Source organism: Propithecus coquereli, unplaced genomic scaffold (genome assembly GCF_000956105.1).
Source record: "Propithecus coquereli isolate 6110/MARCELLA unplaced genomic scaffold, Pcoq_1.0 Scaffold7, whole genome shotgun sequence".
NCBI classification, from domain to species: Eukaryota; Metazoa; Chordata; class Mammalia; order Primates; family Indriidae; genus Propithecus; species Propithecus coquereli.
The window spans coordinates 8,152,327-8,167,982 of record NW_012153062.1 but is presented as its reverse complement, the minus strand read 5'-3'; the positions used below and the strand labels follow the sequence as shown (position 1 = coordinate 8,167,982).

The 15,656-nt window shown below is 34.4% G+C and overlaps 1 protein-coding gene across 4 annotated transcripts in view; it reads right to left on the bottom strand.

Moving 5' to 3' along the window:
- Nucleotides 1–15,656, bottom strand: part of ZNF644 (zinc finger protein 644) — a 122,781-nt gene that overhangs the window by 11,259 nt on the left and 95,866 nt on the right. Inside the window, exons 3-5 of one of the 4 annotated variants that reach the window (XM_012661167.1) lie at nt 9,133–12,170; nt 8,359–8,964; nt 6,308–6,430 (exon numbers count right to left, since the gene is read on the bottom strand). The exons of 2 other annotated variants lie outside the window; for them this stretch is intronic. In XM_012661167.1, coding sequence (XP_012516621.1) covers nt 6,308–6,430; nt 8,359–8,964; nt 9,133–12,170 — 3,767 coding nt within the window. The remainder of the gene's footprint in view (nt 1–6,307; nt 6,431–8,358; nt 8,965–9,132; nt 12,171–15,656) is intronic. One more of the 4 variants, XM_012661168.1, reaches the window with a different exon arrangement.

The following is a 15,656-nucleotide window of genomic DNA, read 5'->3' as shown; positions in this document are numbered from 1 at the left end:
TTAAAATACAAGTTTGATCATGCCATTCCTTTATTTTAAAAAAATTCTTCAATGATTTCCTAAATTTTTTTCCACCAAGCATTAAAAGCACTAACCATCCCCTCCTCCAGCTCTTTTCTGGCATCACCATCTTCCCCAACATCTATAATCAAATTTCCTGACACTTCTTGAACTCCAAATTTCATCCCTTTGTATCTATACCATGTTCTTCTCTCTCCTTGAAATTTTCTACTTCATCTCCTCTTTCTAAAACTACTCATTCTTCAAGTTCAAGGTCTGGCTGAAATCTTACAAAGCTTTCTGTAATAGTATACTTGTACTTATCCCTCTGGGTTATGATTATGTTTATGCAGCTGGAGTACAGGATCTTTACTGGCTCAGAGTTGAGCACAGTCCTGGTACAAGAATTCAAACTCTTCTGTGACTAGTAATTTCCTTTTTCTCTCTCATTTAAAAAATAATGACAAGAAACAAACCAGCATGACCTATTTTATTTTGTTCTTTTTCTCTCTTTTACAGGAGATAGCTAACAATGAGACAAGTAGTAAACGCAGCAGGAAAAGAGGAGCCCCACTTAATTCCCACTTCCCCTCAAAAGAAGGCCTAGATTAAAATAAACAACCTGAACTCCTACTGCACTTACAGGCAATATGCCATTTAATTATACACTATCTTGTGCAGTTCTCTAATTTCAATTGTTTTATATGTGTTGCCAATAATCCTTTCATAAATTTTCTGATGATGGGGACATGCCTCATACTTCTCACATTATTCCCCACACAGCCCAGTCTGGAGAAATTATCAAGGTATTTGCTTTAAGTAGAAGCTGGTTTGCTCCTTTAGAGTTTAATCTTAATAAGAAGATCAAAATTTTCTACTTGTACTCTTTCAGGCTGAATGAATCACTATAAAAACATGCAATTTCTTGAACATGCAACATTATAATATTTTTAAAAAGACCCTGCAGAGACACTTATGAAAGAATAAGTTATTTAATGTACATTGGGATACTTTCACAATATTATTATTTTTTTCTTTCTATCACAGCAGAAAGTGCTCCCACAGCACTTTCCACAAGGTAAGAATGACTTTTTCTAGTGGCTTACAAACCCACTCAGCACCTGGCACTGTGTTATGTGTTCATTAGCACTTGCTGTTACAGGCCTCTACAGCCAATTATATCACTAAAGCTGAAAACAGGCAAAAGAACCTATTTATGTAATCTACTCTTACACTTAAAAGTGGATGGTATAAAAAATAAAATATTGATTTTACTAAAAAAAGACAAATATATTATACTAGTGGTATTGACTAGTATCAATTTTTTAAACTATTTTTTTCCTCATTAGAAAAGTCATTCTTTAATTATGATGGATGAATCATTTGTTGTTGTAGAATAGGAACAATTGTACATTACTTCCAAAATGTTATCAAGGAAGTGTTCTGAAGATAATGAAATGAAGCCCCTCCCAAATATATTTGCATTTATAAAAATATTTTTCTTGCATTCATTTAAAACAAGTAATTAGAAATTTCCAATTTTCTTTATATCTTGAAGGTCAGCATTTGATTAAAAAAATGTGAGCTATAGATAAAAACTTGAATAAAATGAGTAAAGAAAATTCACCTGCTGCCAAGAAGTGTTATGATTGCTAAGATATTACTACTGTTTGTTCTAGTCAGCACCACGCTCCCAGAGAAAGAGGCACCTAGGGCAGTATTTTTAAACTATGGGCAGTGACTTTGTAATGGGCAGTAAATCAATTTACTGTGTCATATCAGCATTAATTTTTAATAAAAAAGAATAAAATAAAAAAGCAAATATTAAAGTGTATCACACTCAATTCAGGCAAGTGAATGAGTGAACAAGGGATGGTATGTGTGTAGTAATGTGAGTTTGTATACAGGGTCAAGATGTAAAATGGGAATCCCAATAAAAAAGCTGAACGTCACGATTGTTATTTCTTCTTTTCAAGAGAATGACACAGAAAGCTACGTACCACAAAGAAGCATTATGCAAACATGCACTCATCTTACAGATATATTTCCTTTTACAACATTCTCTCTACTCTAGCTTTAATTATTTCTCTTTCAACACCTGTTGAAATTTACGCTTATTTTGACCTCAAGATAGCTTTTTGTTCTACTGCAGATTAGGTTGGTAGAATATTCTTTACCTTAATTTTAAATGTTTTAGAAATTTTAACAACCAGGGTGACCATATAATTTATCATCCAGTCCAGGACATTTGTGACAGTAAAAGAGGCCCTAGTATTCAGGTGAGACAATAAAGCTAAACCAGTATATATAGTCACTCTATTAATAACTTAATAATACTGTGCTCTAAATACTGCCAGCATAAAAAAGATATTTAGTTAAACTATTAAGCACAAACAAGCCGACAGTTAAAATAAAAACTCCAAAAGTATTTAATTTGAACTATATCATAAAATTTCTGATTTTTAATGAAAATTATATAATGCTCTTACTAGACTGTACAGGAAATTAACTTGAAAAAAACCTGTAGGAACGTGTAAAACATTAATCTAAAGAGAACAAAACCTTAGCCTACTATCAGTACAGTCTATACTAATTGGAATAAATTCTTGAATAATAAGTCTGCCTTGAATGTACAATATGGGATATAAAGTAAATCCTTTGATACTAGTGTCTCTTTAGGCAAAGATCCATGGAAAAAAAGTAAAATAGCTTCATAAATTATCTACAACTGAAGACACATGAAAATTATTAAACAATTTATTTCAACCTACCCAATGGAAGATAAACTGGGACAGTTCTGAGTAAACCTTTAAACTATGAAATCTATTCTTTTTCAACAATTCAACTGTCTCAATTATGGCTACCTCTTCCGTGTCTTTAATTCCAAAGCTTTCCTACTTTCTCCACAAGTTCCTTTTATTACTATTAGGCAAGAAGTATTCACAGATTATTTAACAGTTTTGATGTTACACAGTTCTTGTATCTTAGGCATCCTCTGCTCTCAAAAAAAAAGAATTTCTTAGGGCTCCTGATTCCTAGTTCTGTGTTCTATTAAATACTTCATTTTTATTTTGACATCTCTCCTTTCTCAAGTTTCCACCAGAAAAGGTCCATGAATTACAGTCTTCAGGAGATATGCGAAGACTATGTATACAAAAAGTTTTATCGGATAATGAGTAAGTGCATGTTTCTGGGATGGCTCCCACAGCTTCCAAATTCTCAAAGAGGTCAGTGACCAAAAAAAAAGATTGAGAAGTATCTGAGTCAACAGTAAATAGATATTTTGGGAAGCAGAGGGGTGGTCTTTTCAGTTTATTCAGGCTAGCTGGAGAGGTATAAGTCTGAATATTTTTGCTCCCTCCCTGCCAAAGGCCACCAGTTTCCACAGAAGAGGTCATGAGCTGGTGGCTTCTAAGAAGACTTGAAAGTTTATTCTATCACCAGTTACCAAACAGGCCTTTTACCATTTAGTCTGGGGCATCTAAGCTGCTGCTTCTAAGAGTGGACCACACAACTTGAAATTCACATGAATGAAAACTGCTCGAACCAGAAACACACCTTTTAGACACTTTTATGGAGATTTTATTCCTACCTATTTCCCCTTCACATTGTCCCAGTTTGTGATATATTCATATTAAAGTAAGGTTTTATAAAAACCTTGTATTTGTATTTTATTCATCAAAAAGAACATCTACATATTCTCAAAAAGTGATGCTTGATCCCTTGTAAGACAGGGGAGCCTTCTAGATTATTAGGACTGCTTTATACCAATGATATTGATATGGGAGAAGAGAACAGGTATGTGGGGTTTATAAAAATAATATAGAATTCTCCATTTGGAAGACAAAAAACAGTGAAAAAGCTGAAAAAAAACTTCTTAGTTGGCATGAATAAGCCGCAAAAACATCTTCTGTATAGCTCTACTGGTCAAGAAGATTTTAAAAATCAGCGGAAAATGTTTCAGAATTTCCAAGGAAAGGAAGCATAAGTTTTTTAAGTTTCTCAGAAGTGTGTACTGGGTGTAGAAAATACCACCTTCGACTTTCTTCAGCTTTTCATTTCTCTTCTCTTTGCCTAGGACTGCCAAACACATACTTTATATTTCCTAGTACTTCTGACATTTTGCTTAGTACTGAGTTAATGATATTTTAAAAACAATATTCTCTTTTTTTCTTCATGAATATATCACCATTTATCCCACATTACTTTTCTCTACGAAAATGAGGTTTTTAAGATAATGTTCATTAGAATACACCCTGGGTCAATGAAGGCTTACTACCAATTAGTTATAAGCAATTAATCCTATGTTTTGAAGGGCTTTCAGATGAGGTAAAAGAATTATTTTAAATGGACTAACAAAATCTGGGCTAGGGAGATCTTGTCTCATTGGATATTTGCATAATCTGCTTCAACAGTCAGTATGGAACATTTTCTGAAGTCTTCCCTGGTCTAATGTAGGCTTAACCATTTCTAGGGTTCCTGCTCTTTCTAATGAAACTCCTATTAACTCAATCTTCACCAGAATACTCCCCATCTTAAACCCAACTTTATTTTAAAATTTTCAATTACTTTCATTCTAAAATAAGAAATCCAAGAAAAGGGCCTCCTGTATGTGGTAGAGAACAGTGGTACAGAGTAGTGATTAAAAACAAAGATCTTAAAAAAATAAAAAAACCAAACCCCAAAGATCTAGGGTAAGACAGTCTTGATTTAAACTTTAATGTTGCTACTTATTAACTGTGTAAGTTTAGGCAAATTAAGTTCTTTAAGCCCTAGTTTCCTGTAAAATGGACAGAATTATAGTACCTACAGCTCGTAAGGTTGTTACAAAGATTAAATGTTATGCACGTAAATCGCATAGCACAGTGCCCGACACAGTAAGTGTTCAATAAAGGTTAGTGAGTATGGTAATAAATAATGATGACTTCCCACTTCCACGGTCTCTTATTTTCATTGCCCTCCATCGCCAATGTCTACAATCACTTTTCATGCCTGATGAAAGTGGGGGTATACAAAAACCTCACAGTAGGAGGCCTAATCCAGTAAAGTAAGACTCTCTCTACTCCCCTCCTTTTAATATAAATGGTTAACAGTCATCCCTGGTCATTCGTGTACCAAGTCAAGGAATAAAGTAAAGAAGCAGAAGAAAGAAAGACACCAGTACAAACACAAGTAGTTTCTTTGGCAGCAAGAACATATTGGATGTAAGTCATAGGATATGAAGAAGAACAAAAAAGCTGGGAAAACAACAACTAGAAGAAAGCAGAAGGCAGTAACCTAAAAGAGCAAGGGAAATAAAAGGATTGAAAAGAGAATTATAGGCAAAGGGATTTATGTAGACCTGTTTAGGAAAGAGTATAGTTTAAGATGTGAGAAAAATAGGATTTGCTGAAGCAGGGTAGCTTAAAAGACTACAAACGAAAAGAGCAAAGCATTTTGCAGGGTATAAGAAGCATACTACTTATGAGTAAGCTAATAAAATTTTCACAGATGAGCAGTATGAAGAGGTATCTGCAAGGTTGGACTAACCAACCAAAAATAACACAGAAATGTGCACGTTAACACTTATGTGCATAGCTAAACTTATTAATCCTAAATATGGATTAGGGGCATTAAAGGAAAAATCTATTCAGTTGTCAACACAAGCCATTATTAAGGCTTGCCCCTTGATCTATAGACTAATGAAAACTCATTAGTTTGCTTAATTTTCTAATCAAGTCTGCATTTTTGAAGTTTCACTATACTTTCCTTTTCTAATAAAGCATTTCCCTAAACCGTAACTGCAATCTTTTTTAATGCTATGTTGCTCAGGCTGGAGAGCAGTGGCTATTCACAGGTACAATCATAGTAGTGCACTGCAGCCTCAAACTCCCAAGCTCAAGTGATCCTCCTGCCTGAGCCTCCCAAGTAGCTGGGACTATAGGCATGTGCAATTGTGCTGGGCTAGAATTGTAATTTTTTTTTTTTTTTTTTTACCAAAGAGAGGTGTCTTACTGGAATCTACTAACAAAAATAAATTTAAAAATTAAAAATAGTATAATTTAAAAATCAATGGGATTAATGTAGACTAAAAAGTTCCACACCTCTATTGGGTTATTATTTTTCCCAAATCAAATCAATAAGAGTCAAATGAAAACTTGCTTAAAGTTATATCTAACAGTTTACAAGTTGCTGAAATTTAATGTGTATTCAGACTCAACTGCAGCTTACCAAAGAAAGCTATGATATCATCTGAATTAGCACCAGTATGGTGAGAAAAAAGTGTATCGTATCAAACAGACTTGCTGTGTTATCTGTTCAAACATACCTGTACCAGTCAAAAGTCCAGCACTCTTCTTTCGTGCATAAGCGCGTAAGTGGTTGGACAGGCTAACAGCACTTGTAAACGTCGTATTGCAATGCACACATGTTCTAAGCTTCACAGGCATACCTATCATTCAAAAGAAAACTATAATCCAGTTCTCACTTCAAAAAGTGAAATTTTCTTAGCTTAAAGTGTGTAGAAAAGTACCACAATAAAGATGGTTTAAAAAACGTTCATTGAATTAGCGTAACTTAAAATAAAGAGGGGGAATTAAGTTAACTGTTATTAGTTTGTAGTTAGTATTTAGGCCCACCCATGCTCTTTGGAAAGGTGGAAGGGGAGTGACTTAAACCTTTGAGGTCCTCTGGATTTAACACCTATTAGCGCTTTCTTGCAGATTTCTGTGTTACGCAGATCATTTCTTAAACCTACTAAAATACAATACTGTGATTTGAACAGCACAGTTCTGTTGAGAAGTTTCAAAGCTTACAACATTACCAATAAAAAGAATTAAAAAGTCTAGTTAACAAAGTGGTAATTAAAGTGTTTTACCCACAAAACCGTAAAAGTCTCAATACTAAATTAGCTTTCTGATGAAGGCTGGGAGAAAAGGTGGTAAAACACACCACTGAACAGCTGTTAGACACAACATTTTATTCAGGGCATTTTATGTTCATTACTCTGAATGCGCAATCAATAATGAAAGTTAATGATTTGAAGTTTTTTGCTAAAATCTTTGTGCTAAATAAATGATCAACAAGCTAACATCTTAGTTATCACAGGAAAGAAAACATGTTGAAACAATAAGAAACTCCTAACTTCTTGGAGTTCAACCCTCACTCCCCCAACACATTACAACTGGTTTCTTAAACATTATTGTGATAGCCACAAATATGCTTTCCATCTCTGAAGTACACCACACCTTGGTCAACACGTCTAACACATCTTCCCTGCATTTTCTCCTTCTGAAAAGATAATGAACACTACTGACTTTGGAAGACTCTTTGTATGAAAGAAAAAGCCCTATTAACCAGAAGCCCGTATAAGATAAATTGTTTTTCAGACCACTTACAATACAAGGTAATCTTTCCTTATATCGAAACTGCATTACAAGTATTTGGGATATCCCAATGTCTACCAAAAGTAAAAAAACAACATTACCTTACAGTAATTTTATTCATTATTAATCCATTAGCCAACTATTATTACCTCAGACACATTCAACTTAGGGCTCTAATTACGAGACCACCTAAGTAAAACTTCAACATTCTTAACCACCAAAAGAAATCAATAAAGACATTTATTCTTCAAATCTAAAAGTATAAACCAAACTTAGCAATATAGCAATACCAATAAAATTTGGCTATCATTTGCCAATAATACAAAATATTCCTTTGAAAAGAAAAGGCTACTGGTGCACAAGCACTAAACTAAGTAATCTGTTCCATTAGAGCACTATCTTAAAATCTAAAACACCAAACAAATATGTTTTATGCTCACAACCGTTCTCCAAAACCAAACTATCCCGCAATACACTGAGTAATTGGAGAGGAAAAGGTTTCTTTGGGTTAATCACAACATATAACAGACACCAATCCATTCAGTTTAAAAGAGTCTGTTTTGTTTTACCTAAGCAGCAGAAAAACCAACAGCTAAATCTTGAAAACATTATCACTTTGGAGCACTGGCAAAAATATGACAGAGGTATATGCCTTTTCAGCTTTTGAATGTCAACTTCCCATCCACCACCATCCTCCAGTCATAGCAAATTTTATTTTTACAGATCAGCTTTTTGTTTGTTTTCATGTGGTTTTCTTTTGCTTTTGTTCTCACCTTACATTCAGACCAAGAAATGAGGCACAGAGAACTCAGTACTGATGAGCATCAACTGATGAGTTATATAGAATAGTAGAATAACCAATCTGCTCTGTAAAAAAAAAGCAGCTTAACTAAAAAGATTCTGAGAAAGTATTTTCCACAAATATTCCATTAAAAGAGGCATAAATGAACTGTTTAAATTATATACGATAAGACATTCATAAATGTCCTCTTACCTGAGTGCATAGTGAAGTCCATTTTTTGTGGATGATACATCAACGGACTGTCTTCATTTAATGGAAGAACACATTTCTGAACAAATCTCTTTCTTGCTGTCTGACTATGGATCTTTTGAGGAGAAATAGCAGAATTCCTTTCTTCTCCCATCCTTTTATTTTTAAGAAGTTCTATCAGTGTAAGAGACTGATTCTTTTTTCCACTGGGCAGTTCTGGTTTTGTTTCATCATATTCATTTAAGAAATTCAGCCCTTCTTCCTCTGACGCAGACACTGACAGAGCTTCAGTCTTTAGGCCATTACGGTATGCTTCAAGAGGTATAACATTTTGAGATAGAAAGTCATCGCTTGATGCAAGTTTCTGAGCTACAAATGGTCTGGGAATAATACGACGACTGTTCAAAGCCTTTAAGATTTTTTCATATTTTTCTTCATTTTGCATCATCTCATTCAGAACACAGATAGGAGATTTGTGAGCATCCCATTTGGTCTTTCCAAGTCTTTTCAGGTGGCCTCTAACATGATTTGATAATCCAATTTTAGTATCAAACCAACCACCACAGAGCTGACAAGTGTGTTCAGAAGTGGTTTCAGACTTCTCTATAGCTAAAAAAAATTTTTTAAGAGTAAATATCAGAATTTTTTAAATAAATTGACTTCCCTAAAATGAATTCTGAAATATGAAATTATGTGATTCTAAAAAAGACCAAACTTTCAAATCCTCTGAATTTGAACAAAGACCTCTTAGTTCAAATTATCCACATGAGAACTTACCTTTTCTAACTCGCTTAACAGGGGTCCCTGTGCCAGTTCTTTTGAAATGTTGCATTTTGTCACTTGTGGCTATTTGTTCTGGTGATACAACATGACGAGCTTCATAACTTAATCCTGCTCTGTGAAGATGTCCCCGGACGTGATTTGATAACCCAACACCTGTTTCAAATGTTGCCGGGCAGTAAGGACACGATTTCTTCTCAAGGGACAAATCAGTCCAATGAAAAACAGAATTATGCTTTGACAATGAAGTTTCTGTATTTTCTAAATGCTGAGGATCATGTATCTCATGCAAAAAGTTGTTAGTGCCAGTATCTTCATAATACTCAAAATAAAAGCCATCATTTTGATCATAACTAAGGGTAGCATTTTCTCCAGAATCTTGACCTTCCACCTTGCTTTTAAACAGAGGGAATAAGTTTACATGTTCTTGATTAATATCATTATAGGATTCATCTTCTATGGCCTGTGTAGTGTAGTCTCCTAGCTCAACATTATCCCATGAACTTTCATCTTCTGTTTCATAACTATCTTTCTTTTCAGCAGAATTAAGTTTTTGCAAAACAACAACTGTCATTTTATGCAAAAAATCTGGATAGCCATCCAACTCTTCTCCTCCTCCAACAGAACTTTCCTTCTTAGATTCCCTAACTACTCTCTTTACAGCTACACGCCTGTGGTCTTTGAAGCTTTCTGGACTTTTGTTGTCAGGCTTATGAGGGTCTGAAATAAAACTGTTGTTGTGAGAATTACTTGATGATGAAAAGAGATGTAAAGAATTTAATGAACTAGCTTCTTCTTTTTTGAAATGAAGAGGATATGATTCACCTGATTTTTTGATCATCCTGTAGTTTTCATATTTGTGTCTATATAAATAGTTGTTATTTGCCTTGGCATTAGGTTTTTCTTTTGCTGTTTGATGGAAATACTTAGGTTTTTGGTCAATGCTGTTTTTAATAACAGCCTTGTGGGCAGAGTTGTTTCGATTGCACATGTTTACACCTGACTGGGTGATGCTTTTCCGGGCTTTTTGTACTCTATGCGGCCGCTTATGAAATTTTGAAAAATTACTTGATTGTGAAGTTGATCCAAATGTTCGCTTCACATCTTGTTTTAAAGCAGAGTTCTTTGGAAATGTGGTTGACTGCTGTTTATTTAATGGTTTAGTGCTATCGGTATCTATAGGTTCTTCAAGGATGTCACTTTTTCTCTTATCAAGTCCAAGAGGACTACCAAATGAATCAACACATGATGATGAATGCAAGTACTCCATGTGCTTTTTTAAAATACTTCTGGCTGAAGTAGTAAAAGGACACATCTTACATATGTAGGTAGCTGATTTTTTTGATGACCCTACAACAGAGTCTTTTATGAAGGTCTTTTTTTGTGTTTTTCTCTGGGCTATATCAGAACTAACCACAGGGCATTTTACCACTGCCCCATGGGCAATGCCTCGATGGCATTCCAATTCATTTTCTGTCACTGCCATGAAGTTACACTCTTCACAGCAGTAGTACCTTTTATCTTTTTCATGGGTTTTAGCATGTTGCACAAATGTTTTAGGGCAATTGGTACCAAACACACATTGAGGACACTGTAATCGTGCACTTCTTCCTTCATCCTGAAGTTCTTTCAATTCACGAATTTCCTCCATCAACTTTTGTCGTCTTTCTTGGTGAATAATCATATGTTTTAGAAGTGAATTTCGATCTCGAAATGTCCGTCCACATTCTCTACAAGCATATGGCCTTGGGACATTAAGATGGCGAAAGTGACTATTCCCATCTAAATGATACATCATATGCCTGTGGAGATGCTTTTTCTCCCTAAAATTCACATTGCACTTTGTACAGGGGTAGAATGATGGCTCTTCATTACTGAAAGTAGCAGGTGACTCAGAATCACTCTCTTCACATTTCTTTTTTAAGGAATTTGAAAGAAAAGTGCTAGTATGAACAGGTGAACTGTCTTCTCCACATTTATCTGGGTTATAAATTAGATGTTGAAAAGTATCCACAGATTCCAAATCTTCATCAGTTGACTCAGGCTTTACTTTTGATAATGCATATTTCTGTGAGTCTATTGCTTGTAGCTCTTCATTCTGTTCCAGAAAATCTACTTGCATTTTTGATTTATTTGGTACACAATTAGAATCACTAAAGCAATCCTCAGTATAACGAGTTATCTTGCTTACATCCATTTTTCGCTTTCTCTTTTTTTCTAGACCTACTTTAGAGTGAACTGGAGCTTTATCCACTGTTTCCTCATTAGTCATAAGAAACTGAATGAACTCTTTTTGAGGATCCCAGTTTGTATCATTTTCTGACCTATATTCATCTGTACCTGAGGAAATTCCTGTTAATGTATTGACACAATCATCTTTTACTAATAAATCTTCACTATCCTCACCCACCTCTACTTGATTTAGTAAAGTGCTATCTGATTTTATATTACTCCCTACTGAATTCTGAATGTCACAACCAACTGAAGCAGAGGTAGGTAGTTTTTTAATGGAATGGGTTGGATTCTTAGCATGTGCTGCATCTGATAACAAAAATAAAACTTGGTGTTGACTTGCTTTCTGTGGTGTAGACAGCTGCAGATCAGATGCTACCTTCAAAGCTGAACAAGATTCTGTTGTTGGCTGATCCACAGGCTGTCCAGTGGTTAATGAAGCACTGCCTTTATTCATATTGGAAGTCTTAGTTAAGGAGGAGTGTGAAACTGGTCCATTAACAGCAGCTCCTTTAGGCAAGATAAAGTTTTCACTAGGAACAGTAGGAGCACCGGCATGTATAAATAGAGTAGACTGGCCTCCACTTAAGGCTTTTTCAGATTTGTCCTTTGACAGTTCTTCAGGCGGAGTCAATGTATTGTTTTTCTGAAATGATGTTTGACAATCTTTTGGTTTATGAACTCCACTCTCTTTCTCTGAGATAAAACTGTTGTCATCTAGGAGTTCTTCTTTAGCACCAATAATATCGGTGTTTATCTTCAAATCATCCATATTGTTGGCAAGCCCACTTAACACATTTAGTCTAGAAAATGGAAAAAAAAAATTTAGATTTGCATGAAAGAAATAAATACTATTAGAAACGTATGGAGAGCTGAAAGTACACATTTTCTTAGCTTAATTTTCTACTGTTTCTATTGAGATCCTAGCAATTTTCCAAGAATGAAGAAACACTTAAAAAAACTCAAATACTTTAAAAGCATCTCAAGATTAATATTGTTCTTCATGCTAGGCAACAACAATCCAATTCATCATATATACAAAATGTCTAGAGGAAAGCAACCTGTACACACACATACACATAAACAATACAAATATGCTACAGACTGAAAAAAACTTTATACCATGCATATAGACTGCTAATAATAAACCTACTTAAGTAGGTTTATTAGAGGCAGTCACTCTATGCTAGAGAATAATTTAAATTATCAAATGTAGCAGAGAAGTAAAACATTTTGTCAATTAAAGGTTCACATCTGGAGGAAGGTAACAAAACACCACTCATTAAAAGAACTTCATTTGAATGAGCATATTTACTCATTAAACATCAATGGCTTATGTATGAAATAGCATTTTTTTTTAAATTTAAGACTCCTTTACTGTCAAGATGTTTAATGTTCTCCTAACATTCCAGCATTTGTAAAAATGCTTTATTCATACGGTTTCATTCATTCCTTATTCAAATTAACCTTAATTCTAACTTTAGAAAAGTTAAAATTAATGAAGTTTCATGTTAAATTTTCATATGCTGGTCCCCCCCAAATTCTAGGCATTCTCTAAAAGCAGTTATCCCATTTATGATCTGACAGTCTAGCACAATGGCCAAAAATAATTTTACGATGAAACAGCACAAACATATGTTTTTAATTCATTTCATATAAAAATTTTCTAGGCATTTTTGATAATATATTTAATCATTTTGTGCAAACAGCACAATATTTTAAAAGGAAAGGATACTTGTGAATGTTTGGGAGACATTCATATCATGGTTGTATAACTATCCCTACTGTGAGGAGTTCCTTTGCACCCGTTCTTGCCCTGCTTTTAGAAATGGCCACCTTGTACTGGAATTGCCTGTCTTCTTGAAGAATGTTAAGTTCTTTGAGGGCAGGAACTGTCACCTAGTCACTGTCATATCTCTAGAACCTAGCAGAGCACTTGGCATAGGGGCTCAGGCAATATTTGTTGAATAAAGGACTGAGTAAGTATTGAATGCATAAAAACACAATTGTAAAATCAAAGTAAAAGTTCCTAAAGTATAAGAAGAAAAAGTTCTCTTCCTATAAAATTTGAACATCCCTTTCAAATACAAGTTTCATCAGGTTATGATTTCTTGACTAAGCAATTATAGGTAGCAAGGCCCTCAAAATATCCAATAATCTTCATGTACAATTTAAAGAACCTGCTATTTGGCAATCCCAGGTACAAACTACTTGAAGTACTAGAATAAACTTCCATATTTCTTTTCCTTTTATACACAATAAGTGCAGTTTATTCATTCTCCAAATATTTACTGAGCAATTAGTATGTGCCAGGCACTGCTCTAGTATTAGGAATACAATAGTAAACAGGACAGACCAGGTTCTATTCTCAGATAAAGAATAAAGCTGCCACACTTTTCTTTTATAGTATTTTTAATTTCTATAATGAGTAATAGTATTTTACTACTATTTTAGGACAACAGGATCCCACAATCCAATATTTAGAAATTAAAACATTTTTAATAAAGTTCAATATTTCTACTATCCAATATAGTATCAATTTCATGCTTTATAAAACATTAAATCTAGTTTAAGAATAAAAAAATTATTTCTAGGCCGGGCGCGGTGGCTCACGCCTGTAATCCTAGCACTCTGGGAGGCCGAGGCGGGCGGATTGTTTGAGCTCAGGAGTTCGAGACCAGCCTGAGCAAGAGCGAGACCCCGTCTCTACTAAAAATAGAAAGAAATTAATTGGACAACTAAAAATATTTGGAAAAAATTAGCCGGGCATGGTGGCGCATGCCTGTAGTCCCAGCTACTCGGGAGGCTGAGGCAGAAGGATCGCTTGAGCCCAGGAGTTTGAGGTCGCTGTGAGCTAGGCTGATGCCATGGCACTCACTCTAACCCAGGCAAAAAGAGTGAGACTCTGTCTCAAAAAAAAAAAAAAAAAATCATTTCTAATAACTTTTTCTTTTTACATAACTTAGAACAGGCACTTATAAATCTAATCTTACTCTTTGCACAAAATGTGTTAATATAACGTTACAAGTAAGTATTAAAAATAACTTTTTTGGGCATTGTTATTTACACCAACAATCATTTTTCCACCCCTCATAGGTTTTAGAATTCTGTTTTGAGGTTGGCAAACTCGCACAGTAATAAAAATAGACTTCCAATAAGATCATATTCAATGGTATCACTCCAAAATGGTGCTAATGCATCACCCAGCAGGAGTCTCTACATCACATACACAGAAGTTAAAAATGGGCAGCACATAAACATGTGTTAGGAAGGAGTGTGCAAATGTCAATGAAAAGAAAAGCAAGCCTTAATGCTATATTATTACCTATTCCTGATAATTCTCATTAAACGAGGTAGACAAAGTAAAATACCTCAATAGCAACAATCTCATAAATCTGAAATGAATGACAGAATTTTTTACAAAAAACTAGCTTGAAAGACAGTTACTTTCTGTTCCCACTTATTATAATCACAGAGGTAGTCAAATATATGCTCAGTCAATTTGAAAGCCTATATTAGCTTTTCTCAACAGGAAGCAACGTTGCTAACGAAGTGGTAAATTCAGTGTTAATGAGTGGCTTCACTGTTACCACCTCAGAGGTAAAACCTTCCATGTTCTATGTTCTACCCATCTGTTCTGGTGTTAGAGGTTCAGAGATGGAACAGACGTTTCCCATTTAAAGCAACTTCATTGGTACCCCCTGAACAGCAGGGTGACAAACTACGAGAATATCATGTCGACTTAGAGACTGCATCCTCATTACCAGAATGGCTTTATAAGAGCTTTTCGTAAGGTTCGCATTCTGAAGAAATCAAATTGTTTTGCTCAAAAAACAGAAAAAATAAATATGCGTAACAGATATTTTATCTACAAAATACAACTAGCAAAAAAATCAAATTAAATATTGTTAAAATATAAAATGAGGTCTCCAACAAAGTTTTCCTTTGCATATACCTAATAAAATACGGCTTACTCACCCCCAAATAATTATCTCCACTCAAAAATAAAAGAAGTTATTCTTTTTCAGACAAGTAGACAGACTTTTTTAGCATATTAATATTAAAAATCTACTGTATCAGTTAAAAAATGTGCTATAAGAAATTGTCGCAGTAAACAAGCTTCCTAGGTCACTCAGTAATTCAGATTAGATACAATCTTCCTGTCATCAAATCTATGCTGTCCACGTTCTATTCATGAATAATTCTTTTCTGATAGAAAATCAGCTTAATTTCATTCTTTTTTTTTTTTTTTTTTTTTTTTTTTGAGACAAAGTCTCACTGTGTTGCCC